Genomic DNA, 18,390 nt, shown 5'->3' on the forward strand with positions numbered 1-18,390 from the left:
TTATATGAATGCGTATTATTTATGTGAGATTCAAATACAACCTTGTATCCTGTGTTGCTGTTGTTAACATGGAGTTACCTCCCCCAGCACCGCCCGCCCCCCCCGCACCCCCCCTCCATGTTTCCCAGGCTGGCTTCAGACCTTTGACTCAATCCACCCTCCTGCCTCTTGTAGCATGGGAAACAGGCACGCCTCCCAGCTCAGCCAGCAACCAGCGTCTTCCTTCGCTATCCGCTATCCGTGTCACCTACAGAGGCTCAGGGCTCTACCCCATAGGGGACCCTACAGACCTCAAGCCAGTCACATCTGCTCTGGTGTTTGCTGGACACTGAGACACTGGGGGGGGGCTGTTCGTTGGGGCCACCAGGAAAGACTGGGAAGTCCAGCGTTTTCACCCCCCCCCCACCCACTGGCCTCTGTGCTTGTTGGCTGTCAACCACAGCGAGTGTTACTTTTCTGAGCCCAGCCCTCTACTCCCATAGTGAGAGCCTGCTGCCAGGTCCCAGGCCACCAGCCACCCAGACACTGGCCATCATGTTTGCATAGGACTGGCACCGAGAGTTTGAGTTTTTCCTCTCTCCTCTTCCCTCCTTCCTCCCTCCTTCCTCCCTCCTTCCTTCCTTTCTCCTCTCCTCCTTCTTCCCTCCCTCCCTGCCTCCCTCCCTCGTCTTCTTCTTCTTCCTTCCTTCCTCCCAGCTCCCCACAGAAGCCAGGTGCTTACTAGGTAGCCAGGCAGTGTGCTAGGCACTTAGGAAACTTTAAATGACACGATTGAAAAAAATCCAAGGTCTGATCCAACCGCTTCTTTTGTAACTGAGACCCAAAGAATAACCCTTCAAGGTCACCCAGCGAATTAACCACAAGGTCTGGGCCAGAAGGTGGCTGCTGAGCCAGCACTGAGAGCACACTCACCCCCAGCGCCCGCCTCCCCCCCCCCCGGGTCCCCACCGTCCTCGCAGCGAGAAGGGGAATGGTGGCTCCACCTGCACCTGGCAGGTCCTGCGGCCTGGCCCACCCTGTGCTTTTTCTACATGATTAAATAATGTATTCTGATGGCTGAGTGAGAAGAACTTAGCAGTAAGGAAAGGCAGCCCGGGCCATGGTTTCCTAGTGAACTGGTTCTCAAAGTCAAAATCAGTTAAGAGACCCTTGGGAGAAATGATTCCTGGATGACGGACAGGCCTCAGAAACAAGAGTGCAGCCAGGAGCTGGGGCCACCCACAGAGTCTGGCCATGAGCTCTGCCTGGAGGTCCAACACAGAGGAGCCAGGCCACAGGACTCCTCCACAGCCCTCTGCTGTGCCCCCCCCCAGAGACCTGAGTGATGGCCTTGACCTGTGGGGTTTCTGCCTTCTCACCCAGGAAAGGGGGAAGAGGGGAGGAGTGGGGTCTTGTGGGTGTTCTCAGGATTTGGTTAATACTGCAGGTGCTAGGGGGGTAGCAGCACTCTGAATCACTCACATGCTTGCTTATTTATTTTCCTTACTTCATCTCCCAAGGGTCTTCTAGATTAGGAAAGGAAAATCGCAGGACAAAGGCTTGAGCTGGAAGAAGAGTGTGTCTGTGTCTCGGGTGGGGTGGAGCAGCTGCGCATCGGAGCTCGTGTCTGTCTGAGAGCCAGCCAATTAGACCTCGGGCCGCTGCCTGGATGCCAGAAATGGAATCAGTATTCATTGAACATGTGTTTTTTAACTGCTCCCTCCCCCTCCTCTTCTTTTGAGACAGCGTCTTGTGTAGCCCAGGCTGGCCTCCAACTCTGCAGGTAGCTGAGGATGACCCTGAACTTCTGATCCTCCTGCCTCCACCTTCTCAGGACTGGGATAACTCTCACGCACCACCTTCTGCAGGGCCTAACAGATTAGGGTAAAGGCCAGCATCCTTTCCTATGGCTACCACAAGTAAGGGACCAGCAAGACCCAGGGATCAGGGCCACCACCTCCCAGGCTCTGGGAAAGGACGAGAAAGGAACTAGCCCCCATGTGTGGGCACCTACTGTGTGCAGAGAGCTTTGTGTCACGCCAGCCTTTCATACATGTGCATGCAATGCCTGTCCATCAGTCCTTCACTCACTTGTGGCCAGCATCACTGGTTTCCCCGACAACCCAGACACAGAAGGGATTTGTGCGCCCATTCTACAGATGAGCAAATGGAAGCCCAGCTTGGCTGATAACACATGTACCTGTGCTGAGCAGAAGCCCCGCCCACCACTGCCCCTCTCAGTGTCTACCTTGGCTCTAGGGCCACTGGGTGGTCAGCCATAGAGAGCAGCTGTGGGTCTGGCTGACTTTTGCACTCCAGACTGGTACCACCTTTGGCTCACAGTGCTTCTGTGGCCTTCCCAGGCCTCAGTTTCCCCATCTGCATATTTGGGTGGGTAGTTCTGGTTCTCACTCAAAGTGGGAACTTCAGGGCCAGCTGCCTTTGCTCAGAACCTTCGAAGGCCGGAGAAAACAAGTGTCTGATGGAAAAGACGTTGCCACTCAGCCTGTTCTGGGGCTTCCGCCATTCACGTGACTCACTCACCTTGGCTCTGCTGGACCGAGCTCACATGCCATGCATGCACCTATGTAAAGCGGGATTCAGTGCCCTTTAAGATTCACAGGGGGCTAGTGAGATGGCACTTACCATCAATCCTAACAGCTTGACTTCAACCCCTGGGTTGCACATAGTGAAAGGAGAAAACTGACTTTTGAAAGTTCTTCTCTGACCTCCACACGTGCTCCATGGCACTTGCACACACAAAACAAATGTGATTTTTAAAATTTTTCCAACTTCAGCTACATAGGGAGTTTGAGGCTAGCCTGGGTTATATGAGACCATGAAAAAGAACTTCTCTCAGCCAGGCGGTGGTGGCACACACCTTTATTTAATCCCAGCATGCTGGAGGCAGAGGCAGGGGGATCTCTGAGTTCGAGGCCAGCCTGGTCTACAAAACAAGTTCCAGGACAGCCAAGGCTATATAGTGGAACCCTGTATCAAAAAACAAAACAAAACAAAAAAACACACCAAAAAACAAAACAAAACAAAACAAAACACAATAGCAAAAAAAAAAAAAAAAAAAAAAATCCAACCCACCCCCCTCTCTTTCTGTCTGTCTGTCTATCTATCTGTTTGTCTGTCTCTCTTGAGATAGAGTCTCTCTGTACAGGCCTGGCTGGACTGAAACTCACTATATAGACCAGGCTAACCCAGAATTTACAGAGATCCACCTGCTTCTGCCTCCAGAGTGCTGGGATTAAAGTGCGCCAGCACACCTGGCAATTTTAAGGCATTTTCCCCACCTAGCAGGAAATCCTGCTGCCCACAATCCTCACTCTCCACGTTAGCCCAACCATCCCCCACCAGTTTACTTTCTGTCTGCCCAGGCAGGTCTCTATGGGCAGTCAATGGGAACCGACTTATACATTGTATCTGGCTGATTTTGCTTTGCATCATGTTTTCAAGGTTCACCCAGGTGCAGTATAAACCAGCATTCCCTTCCTTTTGTGACAGAATAACACTCTTTTCTCTGAATACGCTACATTTCATGTATCTGTAAGTAGGTATGGGTGGTCTCCGGCTTTGGAAGCAGGAATTCAAGAACAAGCTTGCTTTCTCTTGGGTGTGTATCTGAGAGTATGTAGGGTTGCATTTAACATTTACCCTCATGCATTTTCTCCTTGAATTATCTCAAGCACCCCACTATAGCGAGCAACTCTGAATGTGGTGTTTGCGGCCAATGTGGTGGAGGCATAGCAGGCTGATGGGAAACATGGCTGACGGATGCCCCGTGGAACTGTTGTTCAATTTGCCTCAAAGTGTTAGCTCTGTAAAGGAGGCAAGAGCCTTGCGGCAGGGGCCAGGCAGAAGGAGCCGCATGTGGGAAGGCCCACAGGGTATCAAGGTCAGAACTCAGGCTAGACAGAGGTAGAGAGAGCGGGAAGGAGAAGGTGAGCCAGTGAAGTTCCCCTGCCATCACCGCCACCCCATAGAGGCAACGCCATCCAGAAGTACTTGCGAAGTCAGGGGGGATAAGAGCATCTGCCATTAGCTGGGATGGTATAGACCAGTGTTCCTTGGTCAGCCTCCTTATGACAGGGCTCTCCTGGTCCTCGTGGCACTGCCAACATCAGGATGCCTTCTGTGTTCCGGCAGAAGAAAGGGCAGGGCTGGGGCTGGCAGGGTGGGGCCTGAGCAGAGCCAAGGTTGTGGGGGATGGGGGACGGGGGAGGGGTGTGCTTCACGGTCCTGTAGCTGCCACTCCCCTCCTGCGCCACCCAGGCTGCTGGGCTCTAGCAGCCAGCCTTCTGTTAGCATGGGTTCGGTCTGTTTCTCAGGTCCAGCTGATCTTTTATGCATTTTTAATAAGCCAAGGTCAATGTTATCACCAAAGTTGATGGCAATCTTTTCTCTGCGTAGCTGATGTCTAAAAATATCCCCCTCTCAGGCCAGAGGTGTGGAATAAACTCCTGGTTTTCTACAACTGGGTGTTCCTCTCCAGCCAGCTCAGCAGGGTGTTAAATAAGAATTCAGAAGAAGGGGGAAAAATTGAAATTTTGGAGGTCAGGGACACTTTGCAAAACAAATTTCTGTCAAAGTCAAACAGTTGTCTTTCCTGAAGAACTTCCCAGAGGCTTTGGTACACTAATGTGCATTGTGAATTGGGTTGTTGTGGGTGTCAGGGCACCGTTGCAGGTTTCATCAAAGAAGCTCAGGCACGGGACCTTCCTTTATATGGATTTATGTCGCTCTAGATTCCTGGGGCCTAGTGTTCCCAAGAGGAACACTAGCCTGTGATCCCAACACTCTGGATGTGGAGAGAGGTGGAAACAAGGATCAAAAGTTCAGGTCAGATTTAGCTACACAAGGAATTGGAGGCCAAGGATTTACAAGACTGTGTCAGAGGGGAGAAAACTGACATAGAAGAAAGTAGAAATTATTTGTGATCCTGTCCCTCCCTCCACCATCCATTTGTCTTTCTTTTGAGGTTAAGGTTACAGGTGTGTGTGTGTGTGTGTGTGTGTGTGTGTGTGTGTGTGTGTGTGTGTGCCCGCGCGTGCGTAGTTTGTGGGAAGGGAGGTGAGGTAGGGCCTCACAATGTAGCTCAGGCTGACCTGAAACTCACTTCATAGCCAAGGATGGCTTCAAACTTGTGGTAATCCTCCTGCCTCAGGGCTGATTACAAGCATGAGCTCCCCGTTGGGCTTTACTGTGTCCACTTTGATGTCTTCCTTTGTCATGATCCAAGCTCTATCCTGTGTGAGCCTTCTGACCCCTGGAGTTGGATTCTGGCTCTGTGCCCTCATCTATAAGAGGAAGGTGACGGTGGAGTGTGGAATGCGAACATTTGGGAACTGTAGCCTTCCGCCCTCACATTCAGAATGTTCCTTGCAGCTGGAAATGGTCCTTGACACATCTACTCATGACTGTGTAATATTTCATCACTTGGATATACAGCACGGTTTTTTTTTTCCTGAGATAGGGTCTCTCTGTGTAGCCTCGGCTGTCCTAGACTCACTCTGTAGACCAGGCTGGCCTCAAACTCACAGAGATCTGCCTGCCTCTGCCTCCAGAGTGCTGGGGTTAGAGGTGTGTGCCACCACGCCCAGCTGGATGAAGGGCATGTTAACTTACAGTGGAACTGTACTCCAATGGAGCCTTATCTGCTGCATGCCACAGCCTTAAGCACATTCACGTCTTTTTCAGTGATTAGCCCGGCACGAGGTAGAACTGCCACACACTAAGCAAGTTCCGTATGAGAGTGTAAACAGAATGGCTCCCGGGGTACGCTCCTGCTCCATCATAACGTCAAAAGGTTGAGAGAGGAAACACCGTCAACTGGGGGCCTCCTGTGCCTTGATTCCTTTACATATCAGGATAACATGAATACAGGGGGCCATAGAAAGCAGGCCCCCTGGTGGGTGTCTGCTGGGGTCTGCCCCAGAAGCTCTCCGCCTGCTGAGGCCTGTTGCTAGTCAGGGGTCACAGGCACAGGAAGAGACAAGAGGAAGAGTGACAAGGGGTGTTCGATATCCACGGCGTAGACATGAGGAGGCAAGGGGTGCTGGGCCTCCTGGGAGCATATTAGAAATGGCCTGTGGGACACAGAGCATCACCCAGGCCAGGCTGGCGAGGAGGGCATGAGGAAGGAGGAAAGGATTTGGCAGACATCTTCCCCAAACCCATACAGGGCATAGGGCCCAGGGCCTGGCATGCCACTGTGCAGGTCCTAGAAGTATGGGATGATGCTCTTCACTGGGCAATGATGGAGACCCAATATGTCTGATGACTTCCTGCCTGGGTTTTGGTCCCCAGAAAAACCATGTGCCCAGAGCAGCCACAGTGCTGTAAAACACCAACTAGCTCCTTGTGGCTCAGTAGGGTGCCCTCAACCACCACCATTTGAGTCTCCTCTCCGTCTCAGGAACCTCGTCGTGCTCTTGCTCTTTCTAGAAGGTTCCCTGCTTCTAGACTGTCCTTCAGATTTCAGTTCAGAGACCTTTTCTCCTGGAGCCTTTTTTTTTTTTTTTTTTTTTTTTGCTCCACCCCCAGAGTTGGGAACCCCAAGTTCTTTGGGTAGCACTTCGCACAGCAGTTGGCAAGCATAACTGAAGAGCTACACCCCCGGCCCTAATACTGCTGCTTATGGGGCAGGTTCACAGACGGGTGGGAAGGCAGCGCCAGCCCCCAGTCACCTCCCCCTACAGTGCGTGGTATGCTTGCCACCTCACCCTTCTGGGGCGTGGCGGTTCCCACTGTGAACACACTTGCTCATTGAAGTCCAGGTTTTGCCAGATTCCCTAGCAGCCCAACATGCATATCACAATCTCACAGGGGACGGTCTCTCTGCCCTAAAATGCCCCCATGTGCTATTTATTTGTCCTCCCATTCTGTTCCTTTTCTCCTGCCACTGCCCCCTCGTTGTTGGCCTTTTATCAGCGGCATCTCCTAGTTAGAGCCGGTGCCCATCAGAGCAGAGACCCCACTCTTTGTTACCAACTGTTTAACTTATCCAATGCATTTAACATCTCAGCTCAAAGCCTGCTATGCTACTGGAGTCCTATAAATATTTTCCTTGCATATTATAATAAAAATAAGAGTCCACTCATCATACTGGCCACAATTTGCTTTTTCCAAATATTGACACTATATCTTGGGAGTCTGCCCATCTCAGAATAAGGCACACACACCTGCTCGCCTCCCCACTCCCCACTAATTTTGTGGGTTTGGTTCGGTTTTCTAGGCAAAGACTCTCTCTCTATAGTCCTGGCTGACCTGGAACTTGAGATCTCCTGCCTCAGCCTCCTGAACACCAGGGATTGTAGGAGCGCACCATGATTTCTAGCTCTCTCTTTAACTTTGGCCTGTGAAGAACGTCACACTCTCCTCTGCCCCCCCAGCCCCCCCCCCACACACACAAGAGAGCCTTCTGCTCCAGCCACCATCCGGGGTCCTCTTTTCCTTAGTGTTTCTGCTATGTGGCTCTTCTCTCACTCAAAAGCCACTCTCAGCTGTTCCATAACTGCACTTGTAAATATTTCTGGATTTCTCTAAAAGACAGAGACCTTGAGACAGCATCGTGACAGCTAATATGCACTTAGTGTAAACACCCTTGGTATTGATTGCCATGTGTCCTCCAGGCACAGCTGGTGTTCGTCTGAGAGTGTTTCCACCAAGGCCCAGCCAGGTGCACACTCAGTCCTGGGTTGACACGCCTTTGAGGTTCGCTGGGGTCCCCTCCCTTCATAGCCATCATCACCATCCACCATCCGTCTTCCGAGCAGCCGGTCCCTGCCAGCACCTTCTGGGCTGCATCCCACTTGGTGGCATTTAGTGTGTTTTCTGCATTTCTAGTCCAGCTTTGGTGTGATTCAAGTTCCATTCCAGTGGTAAGCGGTCTTCTGGAAAGTTCCCACTCTGGTTGTGTCACCTGCGACGTTTTGGGCTGTCGTGGCTCAGTGCCAGGAGCCCTCCATTCTTAGGATCCCCAATTCTATCATGAAATACTTCTATAAAAAGCAATGGCCCTTCATCAACTTTAGGTTACCCCAAGTGAGGTAGAGCTTATGAAAGACAGGCAAAATTCATGCTTATCGGTTTCCTTTTATTTACCAGTTTGCACAATGATAAGGTGCCTATGAATATTTGAATAAATGCTGAATAATACATGTGTGGGTGAATTGACAGGGCTGAGGGGCTGGGGTTCTCTCTGTCACCCTCAAGCACCTGGGTCTGCAGTCTTCAGCCAGAACTCTGTATGCACAGGGGTGCTGGAGCATAGTTTGCTGCCTGTCACCCGCTACCCACCCCGGTGAAGAGCTAAGGTGGGAACAGGGGTGTGGCTTGGTGGGTCAAGTGTTTACCTAGTGTGCACAAAGCCTTGGGTTCAATCTCCAGTGCACACACACATGCACAAGCACACACACAAACTTTAAAGTGGATATGATAACCAATATCTGTACTCTTAGCACTTGGGGGGGGGGTGGATGTGGGAAAATCAGAAGTTCAAGGTCACCCTTGGCTATGAAGCTAATTCAAGGCCAGCCAGGGCTATGTGAAATGCTCTCCCAAAAGATAAAAAAAAATAAGAATAAAAAGGAGTTGTGGCAATCAGATTGCTGAAACATCTGGAATAAGGGGGTCTTTCCCCATCCAAGAGCAGAAGTCTAGGAATCTGGCCACGGAGAGCAGCCAGATCCAACCTCACAGGGTCCAGAGCACCCTGGCTGGGAGGGGTCTCCGAACCGTGGGAATGGAAGTCTGGACTCTCCTTGAAGGACCATCTGAGTGTGCAATGGACCACTGGCCTCCAGAGTCCCTTCTAGGGCAGCTCAGCACAGACCTGGCCACTCCTGCTCTGGAGTTCTTGCCTTCACCAGAGACCAAGCAGCCCACCCTGGAGCTCACTGACCTCCTCCATCTTCTGGTCTCCTCAGGTGTAAATGCAACCTGCATGCCAACCTGTGCACAGTGCGCGAGGGCAGCCTGCAGTGCGAGTGTGAGCACAACACCACAGGCCCCGACTGTGGCAAGTGCAAGAAGAACTTCCGCACACGGGCCTGGCGAGCTGGCTCCTACCTGCCGCTGCCCCATGGCTCTCCCAACGCCTGTACGTATGTAGCCTGTCCAGCAGCAGACCTCATCCTGTGCTCACAACTGTAGCGCACAAGTGCAGATGCTCACATATGTGCGTGCATGCACACACAAACACACAGAGGAGGGAGGGGGCAGCTGGTGTGGGTACACACACGTCTTCTATGCTGTACTTTCAGCCCTGGTCACAGGCAGGCCAAACCTCCTCGCATCTTCTCTGCCACCCTTCTTCACTCTGTGGAGGTACAGGGGTACAGCTGAATGCACCCTAACAAGGATGCTTATGGGATGTATGTAACATGTCACATGGTGCTTCTGGCACCGCTTCCCCAGCCCAGCCGCCGGCAGTCAAGTGTTAACACCCACATGGTGCAGAAGTGTCCTTTGAGACTCTTGTCTGAGCCCCTGCTCTCAGCCCAGTCTTGTCCCCCACTTTTCTCAGCCATCAAGGGAAGCATGTGAGAATTTTGCCCACACAGGCCTGCATCATGAGCAGCCTTTGAGGAACCCTCAGAAGAAGCCTCATGAAATCACAGTTCCCACAAGTCTCTGGGCTGCAAGCAGAGGACAGCCAAGGCTGGCTTCTTAAACCCCTGACACATGAAATGCATCAAATGGCCTGTTCCAGGCCGAGGCTGCCCCAGGATCAGATGCCACACATGATGCTTCCTTGAGCCCTTACAATACCACAGGAGAGCCGTGATTAACCTACCCTCCAGATGCGCACTCAGAGGCCCACCCAGTCCAGTGGCTTCCTCGTTCCACACCCACTCTCAGACAGCTCAGGATCCAAAACCAGAGCCAGGGTCCACACAGTTCCCAATCCACTTGTCCCATCTGGCACCCTCCCTTGCCCCTAAAAGATTCATGTGGCTTTAGACTGATCAAAGCTAAAAGCTGCGGCAAGGCAGACGGTGACAGGCATGGTGTGCGTGGGCTGTAGCCGGCGATGTGACAAGCCTTTGAAGGGGTGACTTGCTAAGCACCTCAAGGCACTCAAGGGTCTTCAAAGGCACAGAGGGGGCTTGGCGGGCTGCTGGCCTGTGCCTGGTCTATCTCCCTCCTCCTGGGTGCCTCTCCCCCATCTCTTTGTATCCTGAACCTTCCTTTAGTCCTCTTTGCTATCTCTCACTAAGTGAGCTTGTCTCCCCCTCCATCTGTCCTATAGCCATACCCCACGCCCATCACCTCTGTCTGGTTTCTCCCTCAGCCTCTCACCTGTCACCCTCACCATCATGGACCAAGACTCCTACCTGCAGAACACCTAGGGCCACTGGCCTCATGCCTTGCCTAACCAGCAGACAGACACACCCCAGAGTGGCTTTTGTGGGTCTTATCTCCTCCCGCCTCACCCCCATTTCCCTCCACCTACCTCCTCTCGGGGACCTCCTCTTTGCAATCACAGGGGCACCCCCCCTCCTAGGTGCCTACCTACTTCAAAGCCTTGGGAATGAAACCCTAAGTTGTCAGTCTCCCTAAAGTACAAGGCCCCTGTGCAATCATCCTGCCCCCTCCCTCCAAGACGCCTTATTCCCAAAGCCAGAATCCTCTGTGTCCAGTCTCTAGGGACGGGATCTTCCCACTGGACCCCTGTGACTTCCTTACCCTCTGAGGCCACCTTGCCTCTACACTCCACTCCCAGCATCTATGAGCCCTCCCTCTCTGCTCCCATGTTCCTATCTCCTGCATGTGGTACCTGCCAAGGTATGCAGATAAAGACTGGTGTAGGTCTCAGGAGAACGATGTGCCCCGCCCAGCTCACTGTCCCCACCACAAGTCCTTTCTCAGAACCACCTGGGGCAAAGCCAGGACTTACACCTTCCTTTTGTGACTGTTCTGCTCAGAGATGGTGGCTTCACTGGTCAAACCACAGCCCCAGGCTTCCTCTCCTGCAGAGGCACAGATCACCTAGAGAGGAGACTTGGATGCAACCTCTCACACTGCCATGCATCCCAGCAGGCCACACTTCAACTCCCTGTTAGCAACCCTGTCTGTGAGAACACCATCCTTCCCTAGGGGACCTGAAAGTTGGGGTTAATCAGCAAGGAATGCTTGTCACAGTGTCCTGGGGAAGAAACAGTTCACAGTGTCTCATCTGCAAAATGCACTAAAATCAGCCTTCAGGCAGTCAGTGGTAAGAGGGCCCATTGAGGCTTCCCCTGTGACCGAGGAGTCTCAGGCCCTCTAAGTCTCCTCCCCTTTCTTGTACACTGCCCTGTGCCAGGTGGAGGTCGCCAAGCCTTGTGTCTAACAGTGTTACCTTCTTGTGCCCCTACAGGTGCGGCTGCGGGCTCCGCCTTTGGCAGTAAGTACCCACATTCTGTACAAGGCTCTGTGGCTGAGCCTGGAGAGTCTGGCATAAAGGGGCTGCTGTGTCTCTGGGCCTGGCCTCTGTGCTCCCTACTGCCCCTCATCACGCCCAACCTGTCTCTCCACCTCTCACCTTAGGTCTCCTAGGAGCTTTCTTCTGCTGCTTTGAAAGAAGGACAGGGCCTTGGTACAGTTTTTGGTCCCCAGACCCCTGGGTGGAAATGCCTCCTCTGTTCTCCCACACTCCATTCTGTCCTTTGTACACAGGCAGGAACAGGGGGCCGGGGTGGGGGGGGGAGTGCTTCTCCACTAGCGGCAGTGTCTGTCCCCTGAGTGTGACCATTTGGTACCTCCTCCAGGCAGCCTCTGCAGCCAGCCTCTGCTCTTGCCATAAGGCTGGAAGAGGCCAGCTCTGATCCCAAAGCTCTGGGTGGCTAGTGTGTGTCAGGCTGGGGAGGAGCACCTCAAGAGTGCAGGTGACTTAGAAACCCCAAGGATGGTGAAGGTGGCTGATGTGAGTGGCTGATGTGGGTGTCTGCCGACTCCCATCCACTTGGTTCTCCCAAGCCTTCAGTGGGGCCAGGGTGGCTGTGCCAAGCAGGGCACTGTCACGTCTCGTTTAAGCATTGCAAACTCACCCCTGTCCCCAAAGGACCTTCTACTAGTCAGAGAGTCAACAGAAAAGGGCTTGTCGGTGACAAACTGACCCCAAGCCTCAAGGATGCTTCCAAGGACTTCATCACCGTCCATCAGGTTTCTGTGGGGACACTTCTGCCTCAGCCAGGCTGACCCCTGTCTGGGAAAGTGGACTCTGCAGGTATCGCTGGCATATGCCCCCAGCATCAGAGCAAGGAAAGGCATCTCTGGGATGCCCCTACCCCACCCTCTCTTGCTTTCTCCATGTCTTGCCAGGTACCAGCAGGTCCAGCAAAGGCCCTGCCCCCAAAGCCCCTATGGCCGTTGAGGCCACAAGGAGAGGCCCTATCACTTCTGTCCTCTCCACGTCTACCATCCAAGTCCCTACAGCCCCCAGCACCCCGGTGCCCACAGGTAGGTATGAGCGTACACCTAAGGACGCCTGTTCCCTCTCTTCTTGCCTCCCTCACCCAGGGAAGAGCAGACACTTGCTTGCTTCTTGGAGTAGAAGCCGCTAGCATCCTAGCTCCATGAACACACTGGCTGAGGCGGTCCCCAGGCCATCTCAGGACACGACCCAGCAGGAGCCTTAGCCACAGCAACCACCACAGCTCCCAGAACTGTCTCCTATTTGTCCCTCCAGGATTGTAAAGAAGGACCCAGAGGCTGGTGTAGCCAAGGGGACACAGGGCCTGGTAGGAGGGTGCCCAGGACAGCAAGTCCACTCAGATATTCAGCCAGAGATGATGCCTTGTCACCGAGGCATGCTTTGTAGGCCATCCGTGGAGCTCGCTCAGGCTCTGTCCCTACTGGCCACTTACTGGTTCCTCTGTCCAGGTACTGGCCAGTGGGGAAACATCTGGATAAGTGGAAGAGATCAGGTTAGGAGGCACCTTGGAAAGAACCAGACTTTTCAGGGGAGACTTGGCTAGGGCTCCCTGTTCCTTGGATAGCTCTGATCTTTCTTCTCTTTCACTCCTTGCCCCATGGCAGGCAACATCTGAGGACAGGGAAGCAGTCCACCCCACATTCTGTCCTGTCTCTAGCTGAGACACCGAGTGGCCTCTCCAGGTCAACTGACAGCCTTGAGGAAGTCACCTTCCTAGGCCCACAGCTCAGGGTTCTCTCTGAATCTCTCTGTGGGGGATGGTGCAGGGGACTGGCCAAGGAGATAAAGGTTTTCAGGTGGCGAAATCCTGGTTTTGAGTCTTAGCAGCCTCGGCCTCCTCTGGAGACCTTTACACTTTGCCAAGCCAGTGATGGGGTGGGGGGGAGGGGCAGGGAATATAAGCAGGAAGAATGGGGTGCGCTTTCTGCCACTGACCAGTCGTCCATGTGGGTGGGAGACAGGCAACCGCTGTCAGGTACTGAGGAACCTCAGACCCACTTGGAAACTGCTTTTGTGTGGCTAATGTGGGGCAGACTGTGAAGTTGAGTGTTTAATATAAGAAGACAGAGGAGGCCTAGTGTGGGGTCTCCAGAAGTGTGGGATCTGAGTTGTGAAGCTCCTCCTGGGGTAAAGGGCTGGCCGACTCCAGGACTTTGCTTGTGAACCAGAGGCATGCCCATACTCCAGGCAGCAATAGCAAACTTCCAATGACTGTCAGTTCGCTCTGCAATTCTGAGCCATTGGCTAGACGGCTGAGCATTAAGGGGAGAAAGTGGCTTCAAGGGAACAGCCAGCGGCCTGCACCTTCTCATCTGGGACATCCTTAGCTCCTGTGTGACCTATGCCCAGAGTCCTTGGGACACTTGGCACACCTTTGGTCTGGATGCCACTTGTATGTAGATGTCTGGCTGGCTGCACAGTGATATCTTCCTAGTCTCACTGGGGGAGGGGACAGAGGTTTAGGCAGAAGCTGCTGCATCTGTGGTGTAAATCAAATTGCTTTAAAAGAAAAAAGAAAAAAGGCAAAAAGAGAAACAGCTTCCCAAGGACCCAGGAAACACGCAATCCAAGCTGGAGCACAGGGCTGGCTGACACCATTCACTATCCCTGTCCCCTACTGCCACTGCCCTGAAGTCTCAGGTACTTGGAGATGGTCCCACCATTAAGATCTAGCTGGCATGAGTTCTTGGTTCCAAAGGACCCCTGTCTAGTCTTGGCACACAAGACGGGACACCGGGGCATCTCCCACCAAAACCCAGGCAGAAGCATTCTCTTCCTGGTCCCTTCACCAGCTCCTCAGACCTCTTTGGCCACAGCCCAGTGGGGCCTTGAAACCTCAGCCCCAGATGTTTCTCTCTCCTGCTATTGTCAAGCAGCGTTTGTGCTGGAAGCCAGGCTGGAGAGCCTGGTCCTCCTGGGCCTCCTCAACGGGATAGAGGGAACCAAGCTCAGAAGCAAGATGCCTTCGGGTGATTTTACCAGGCCTCTAATTAAGCCCTTGCCAATTTGGGTCCTGCAGCCTTGTCTCTTTACTGAATACCACACTAATGTCAATTTGATGTCCAAAGGCTTCAGGCTCCCAGCTGGGAATCTCCCACCGTTTTTTTTTTTTTTTTCCTAACGGGTAGAATTTCTTTTTCTTTCTCCATCAACCACCATGGGTAATCCCTTTCCAAAAGGGAAGACATCCACTCTCCCTAACCCAACCCACCCCCACCCCCTCAACCATCTCCCGGTTCTGTCCTTCGAATTTAGCAAAGTGACTGCTACCTGCGTGCGCGCACGCCCTTGCTTTGTGTTCCAGCTCTGGGAACTGAATGTTGGGGGTGGGGGAGTTGGTGACTCATGATGAGGTCCCCCCTCCTCGCCAATCCTCAAACCAAGGCTCAGGGGTGGAAGGGCAGTGATCAGAAAGGCGAGTAAGACGTCGGAGGATACTCTGGGGGAACCTTCTAACACTTTTCTCAATGTGTCTAGCGTCCTAGCCAGGACATTGTCCCCCAGCACCACATTAGCCTGAGGCTTCACACACAAGCCCTGTTCTGACCGGCTATTAAGTTGGAACAGGAATGGCACACAGAAAGCAGTGTCCCAGTGAAGGGCGGGCTACCCAAAGTCCACAGAGCCTTTGGCACGGGGGCCTCCTCTATCAAGCTTCAAGTGTGTGCATCTCCTCTGCAGGCTATAGTAGTATAGATGCTACCTCTGTAGTGGACTTGGACCCAGATCCTTTGGCCAGTAGTGCTGCTTCTTACAGGGGCCTCTGGAGGGTAAGGGGCATCATGCCTGGCGTGACTTGATTTCTTCTCTTCTTCCCAAGGTCAGCCCAAGCCACCTGCTGTTGCCCCCCTTGGGGACAGCTTCCTCGGGCCCCAGGTGTCCACCAATGCAGAAGGTATGGGGGCAGGGCCTATGGCAGGCCTGAGACCCCAGAAGCTTCATCTTAGACCCCTCCCTCTGTTGTGGGGCTAGCAGGCTTAGATGATGGGGGTGTTGGGTAGGACGGGGCTCCCAAGAACTGAAAGGAGTGGGGAGAAAGAACTCAGGGTGGAAACAGTGAGGTAACGGACCTGGTAGCTACCTTTTCCCCTACGCCCAACTCTGCCATGGTTGGAAGCCAGCAGATGGCATCTCTAAACCTTCTCCAAGGACTTCGGAGTGCGTAGGAGGGTGTCCCTTAGGGTCCTCTCCTCTCCCACCTCACAGTGTGGGTCACGGGATACCTGGGCAGCTAATGGGGCCCAGAGTGGGTCAGATAGGCCCAGAATAAGGGTGACTATGAAGGTGGCAGAAGAAACCTGAGGGAAAGACTTGGCAGCTTAACCAGTTAGGTAAGGGTGTGAGCCACGTAGACCATTATTCTCCCAGTGTGTGTCTGTGTGTGTGCGCGTGCGCGCACGTGTGTGTGTATATGTCATCCCTAGCCATAGGTGGGTGTACATGGAAGGTTGTCCTCCACTGACCCCAGCTGACCTGTTCTCAGCCCTATAGTTCTTACCCCACCCTATCAAACTCCTTCAGTGCCCCTCTAGCCCCAGGGATTACTGAGGAGTGAGCTGGGCTTTGAGCGCCCCCTGCTGGCAACTGATGGCACAACTAGGGGACTCAGAGGTCCCACCATCAACAACACATCCTCTCTAGTGATGAATACATGAGTCATCTCCTGTCCTGGCCCCACTGGAGAGCCACAGAGCCCTAGAGGGAAGCACAGAGCCATATCATGCTCGCCTCCAAGAATAGGGCTGGGTCCCGGTGGGATTCCAGGCAGGGAAAGGTGGTGCTGCCTGCATCCTTGGCTTGATGACGCTTGTGAGTTGCATCCAAGGACAGCAAAGGACCCATCCTAACTGGAGCAGAAAGGTATCCTCAGAAGCAGAGAAGATGCTTTTTTTTTTTTTTTTTTTTTTTTTTTATTTATTTATTTTTTTTGGTTTTTCGAAACAGGGTTTCTCTGTATAGCCTTGGCTGTCCTGGATTCACTTTGTAGATCAGGCTGGCCTCGAACTCACAGCGATTCACCTGCCTCTGCCTCCCAAGTGCTGGGCGTATGCCACCATGCCTGGCTTGAAGACACCATCTTTAAAATATTTAAGCATATTTATTTTGTGTATATGAACGTTTTGCTCGCATGTATGTTTGGGTGCTACATGTGTGCCTGGTACCCATGGAGGCCAGAAGAGGGTCCTGGAGCCTCTAAAACGCTGCAACTGGAGGCAACACATGAGTGGGAGGAATTGAACCCATGTCCTCTCCAAGAGCAACAAGTGCTCCTAACCACGGAGCAATCACTACAGCCCAAAGGTGCAGCCTTTCATGTCAGGTTTAGAGTTGGGGATTTGATGACCAGGGGGAGTTGGGGTACGGAGGGAAAGGGCAGAAGGGCAATGTCACTTGCTTTCACCCAGTGTCCGCTTTCTCGGTGTCAGCAAACTTTGTAGCTGCAGGTGAAGTGTGTTAGGGGAATGGAGGAGGTGTCTGAGGATTGCTCCAGAGGACTCATAGATGCCCTCAGGGGACTAGAGGCAGTGGGAACAAAGTCATTGCTACAAGGTGCTCCTGCTGGGACTCTGGGAAGAGCCACACTTCACACCTGAGGGCCATGTAGTCTCTCCCTGCCTCCAACATGAGCAGGTGACAGGGTTGCCTGGCGCCAGCCCTGAAGCACTCGGAAGCCTTGATCTAGCTTCTCCCTGGGCACAGGAGGTGGCCTGCCCTGGTGGCTGGACCTTGGCAGGCGTAAGCACTTGTTTCTCGTCTCTCTAAGCTGTGGCTATCTCTGTTGCTGCCCCTTCCCAAGCCAAGGGCTCCACACTTTTCCAGCTCAAGCCCAGATCTCCTCAGGTGATCCCCATTGAAGAATTTCAAGGTAAGAACTTCAAGGCCAGGCCTCCCACCTCCTCCCCAGTCCCCCGGGAGAAAGACAGCGCAGGACAGAACTAGCTGGTATCAACTCAGAGAACCCTCCTAGAATAGCTAGGTCAAGGTTGGCATGAGTCTCTCCAGCCCCAACGGAGTGGAAAGCAGGCATGAGTCACAAGCCAACTCAGGCACAGTGGGTAGGCACATGGCAGGAGAAGCAACTGCCACAAATAGCCTGTCCTGGCTCCCCTGGGAGGTGTGGCCCAGGGGCTTGTCTCAGTTGGAGTGGAATCTGGGACACCCAGGTCACCGGCAATGCTCTTTGGGCACTTGGAGGTGCCTCACGGTGTCTCTGAAGGGCCAAGGTGAAGGGACAGGTCAGGCGGACCCATGGGCGGGCCCACCAGCTTTCCAAGATGTATCTCAAAGGCGTTCCTCCAGAGTCCCCTGTGCCTTTGACCGTATGGAATCCACGTTAGCACCACACTGTGCTCGTCACAAGAGAGGGAGCTGAGGTCCCCAAAGGCCAGCTGTTCAGATGGTGGCCATCTTTCATGTTCAATGGCATGGGAGCATTGAGTTCCTCAGAAGGGACACATAGTGATGGCCCATCGGGCAGAAGGGACAGTGACCCTCCACATTGACCTCTGCTACTACAGGCCTTAGGATCCTTGGCCCAGGCAGTCATGGGAGTCCATAGAGCCATTTGGAAGGCCAGCCTCAGAACCATGTGTGGCAGGCCGGGTATGTGGCTTGCTTGGTAGAGCGTTTGCCCAGCACACAGGAAGACACTCTGGGCTGGAGCCCCAGAACAGCATTAACTGGGTCTGGACTTCCTTGACTGTAATCCCAGGAGGTAGAGGCTGGAAGGTCAGAAGTTCAAGGTCATCCATAGCTACAACATATACTGAGTCTAAGGGCAGCCTGAGGTAACTGAGACCCTACTTTGAAACAACAAAACCAAAAAGCACTAGTGGGTGGCCCGTCCTTGGTTTGAACTGAGCGGTGAGATTCAAACCCTGGGCCGGGACCAGAGGAAGCCAGAAGCTAGCTGCCCAGAGTCTTGCTGAAACTAGCAATTCAGTGCCCATCAGACTTGTGGGGAGTCGAGGCCCGTAAGGAGG

General features: G+C 53.3%; 1 protein-coding gene across 2 annotated transcripts in view; it reads left to right on the top strand.

Moving 5' to 3' along the window:
- Ntng2 (netrin G2) overlaps window positions 1-18,390 on the top strand; it is a 55,600-nt gene that overhangs the window by 33,689 nt on the left and 3,521 nt on the right. The window contains exons 3-6 of one of the 2 annotated variants that reach the window (XM_051166135.1): window positions 8,916-9,088; window positions 11,351-11,377; window positions 15,228-15,302; window positions 17,172-17,273. In XM_051166135.1, coding sequence (XP_051022092.1) covers window positions 8,916-9,088; window positions 11,351-11,377; window positions 15,228-15,302; window positions 17,172-17,273 — 377 coding nt within the window. The remainder of the gene's footprint in view (window positions 1-8,915; window positions 9,089-11,350; window positions 11,378-15,227; window positions 15,303-17,171; window positions 17,274-18,390) is intronic. The other variant, XM_051166134.1, reaches the window with a different exon arrangement.

The sequence above is a fragment of the Acomys russatus genome, chromosome 24 (assembly GCF_903995435.1).
Source record: "Acomys russatus chromosome 24, mAcoRus1.1, whole genome shotgun sequence".
Classification (NCBI taxonomy): Eukaryota; Metazoa; Chordata; class Mammalia; order Rodentia; family Muridae; genus Acomys; species Acomys russatus.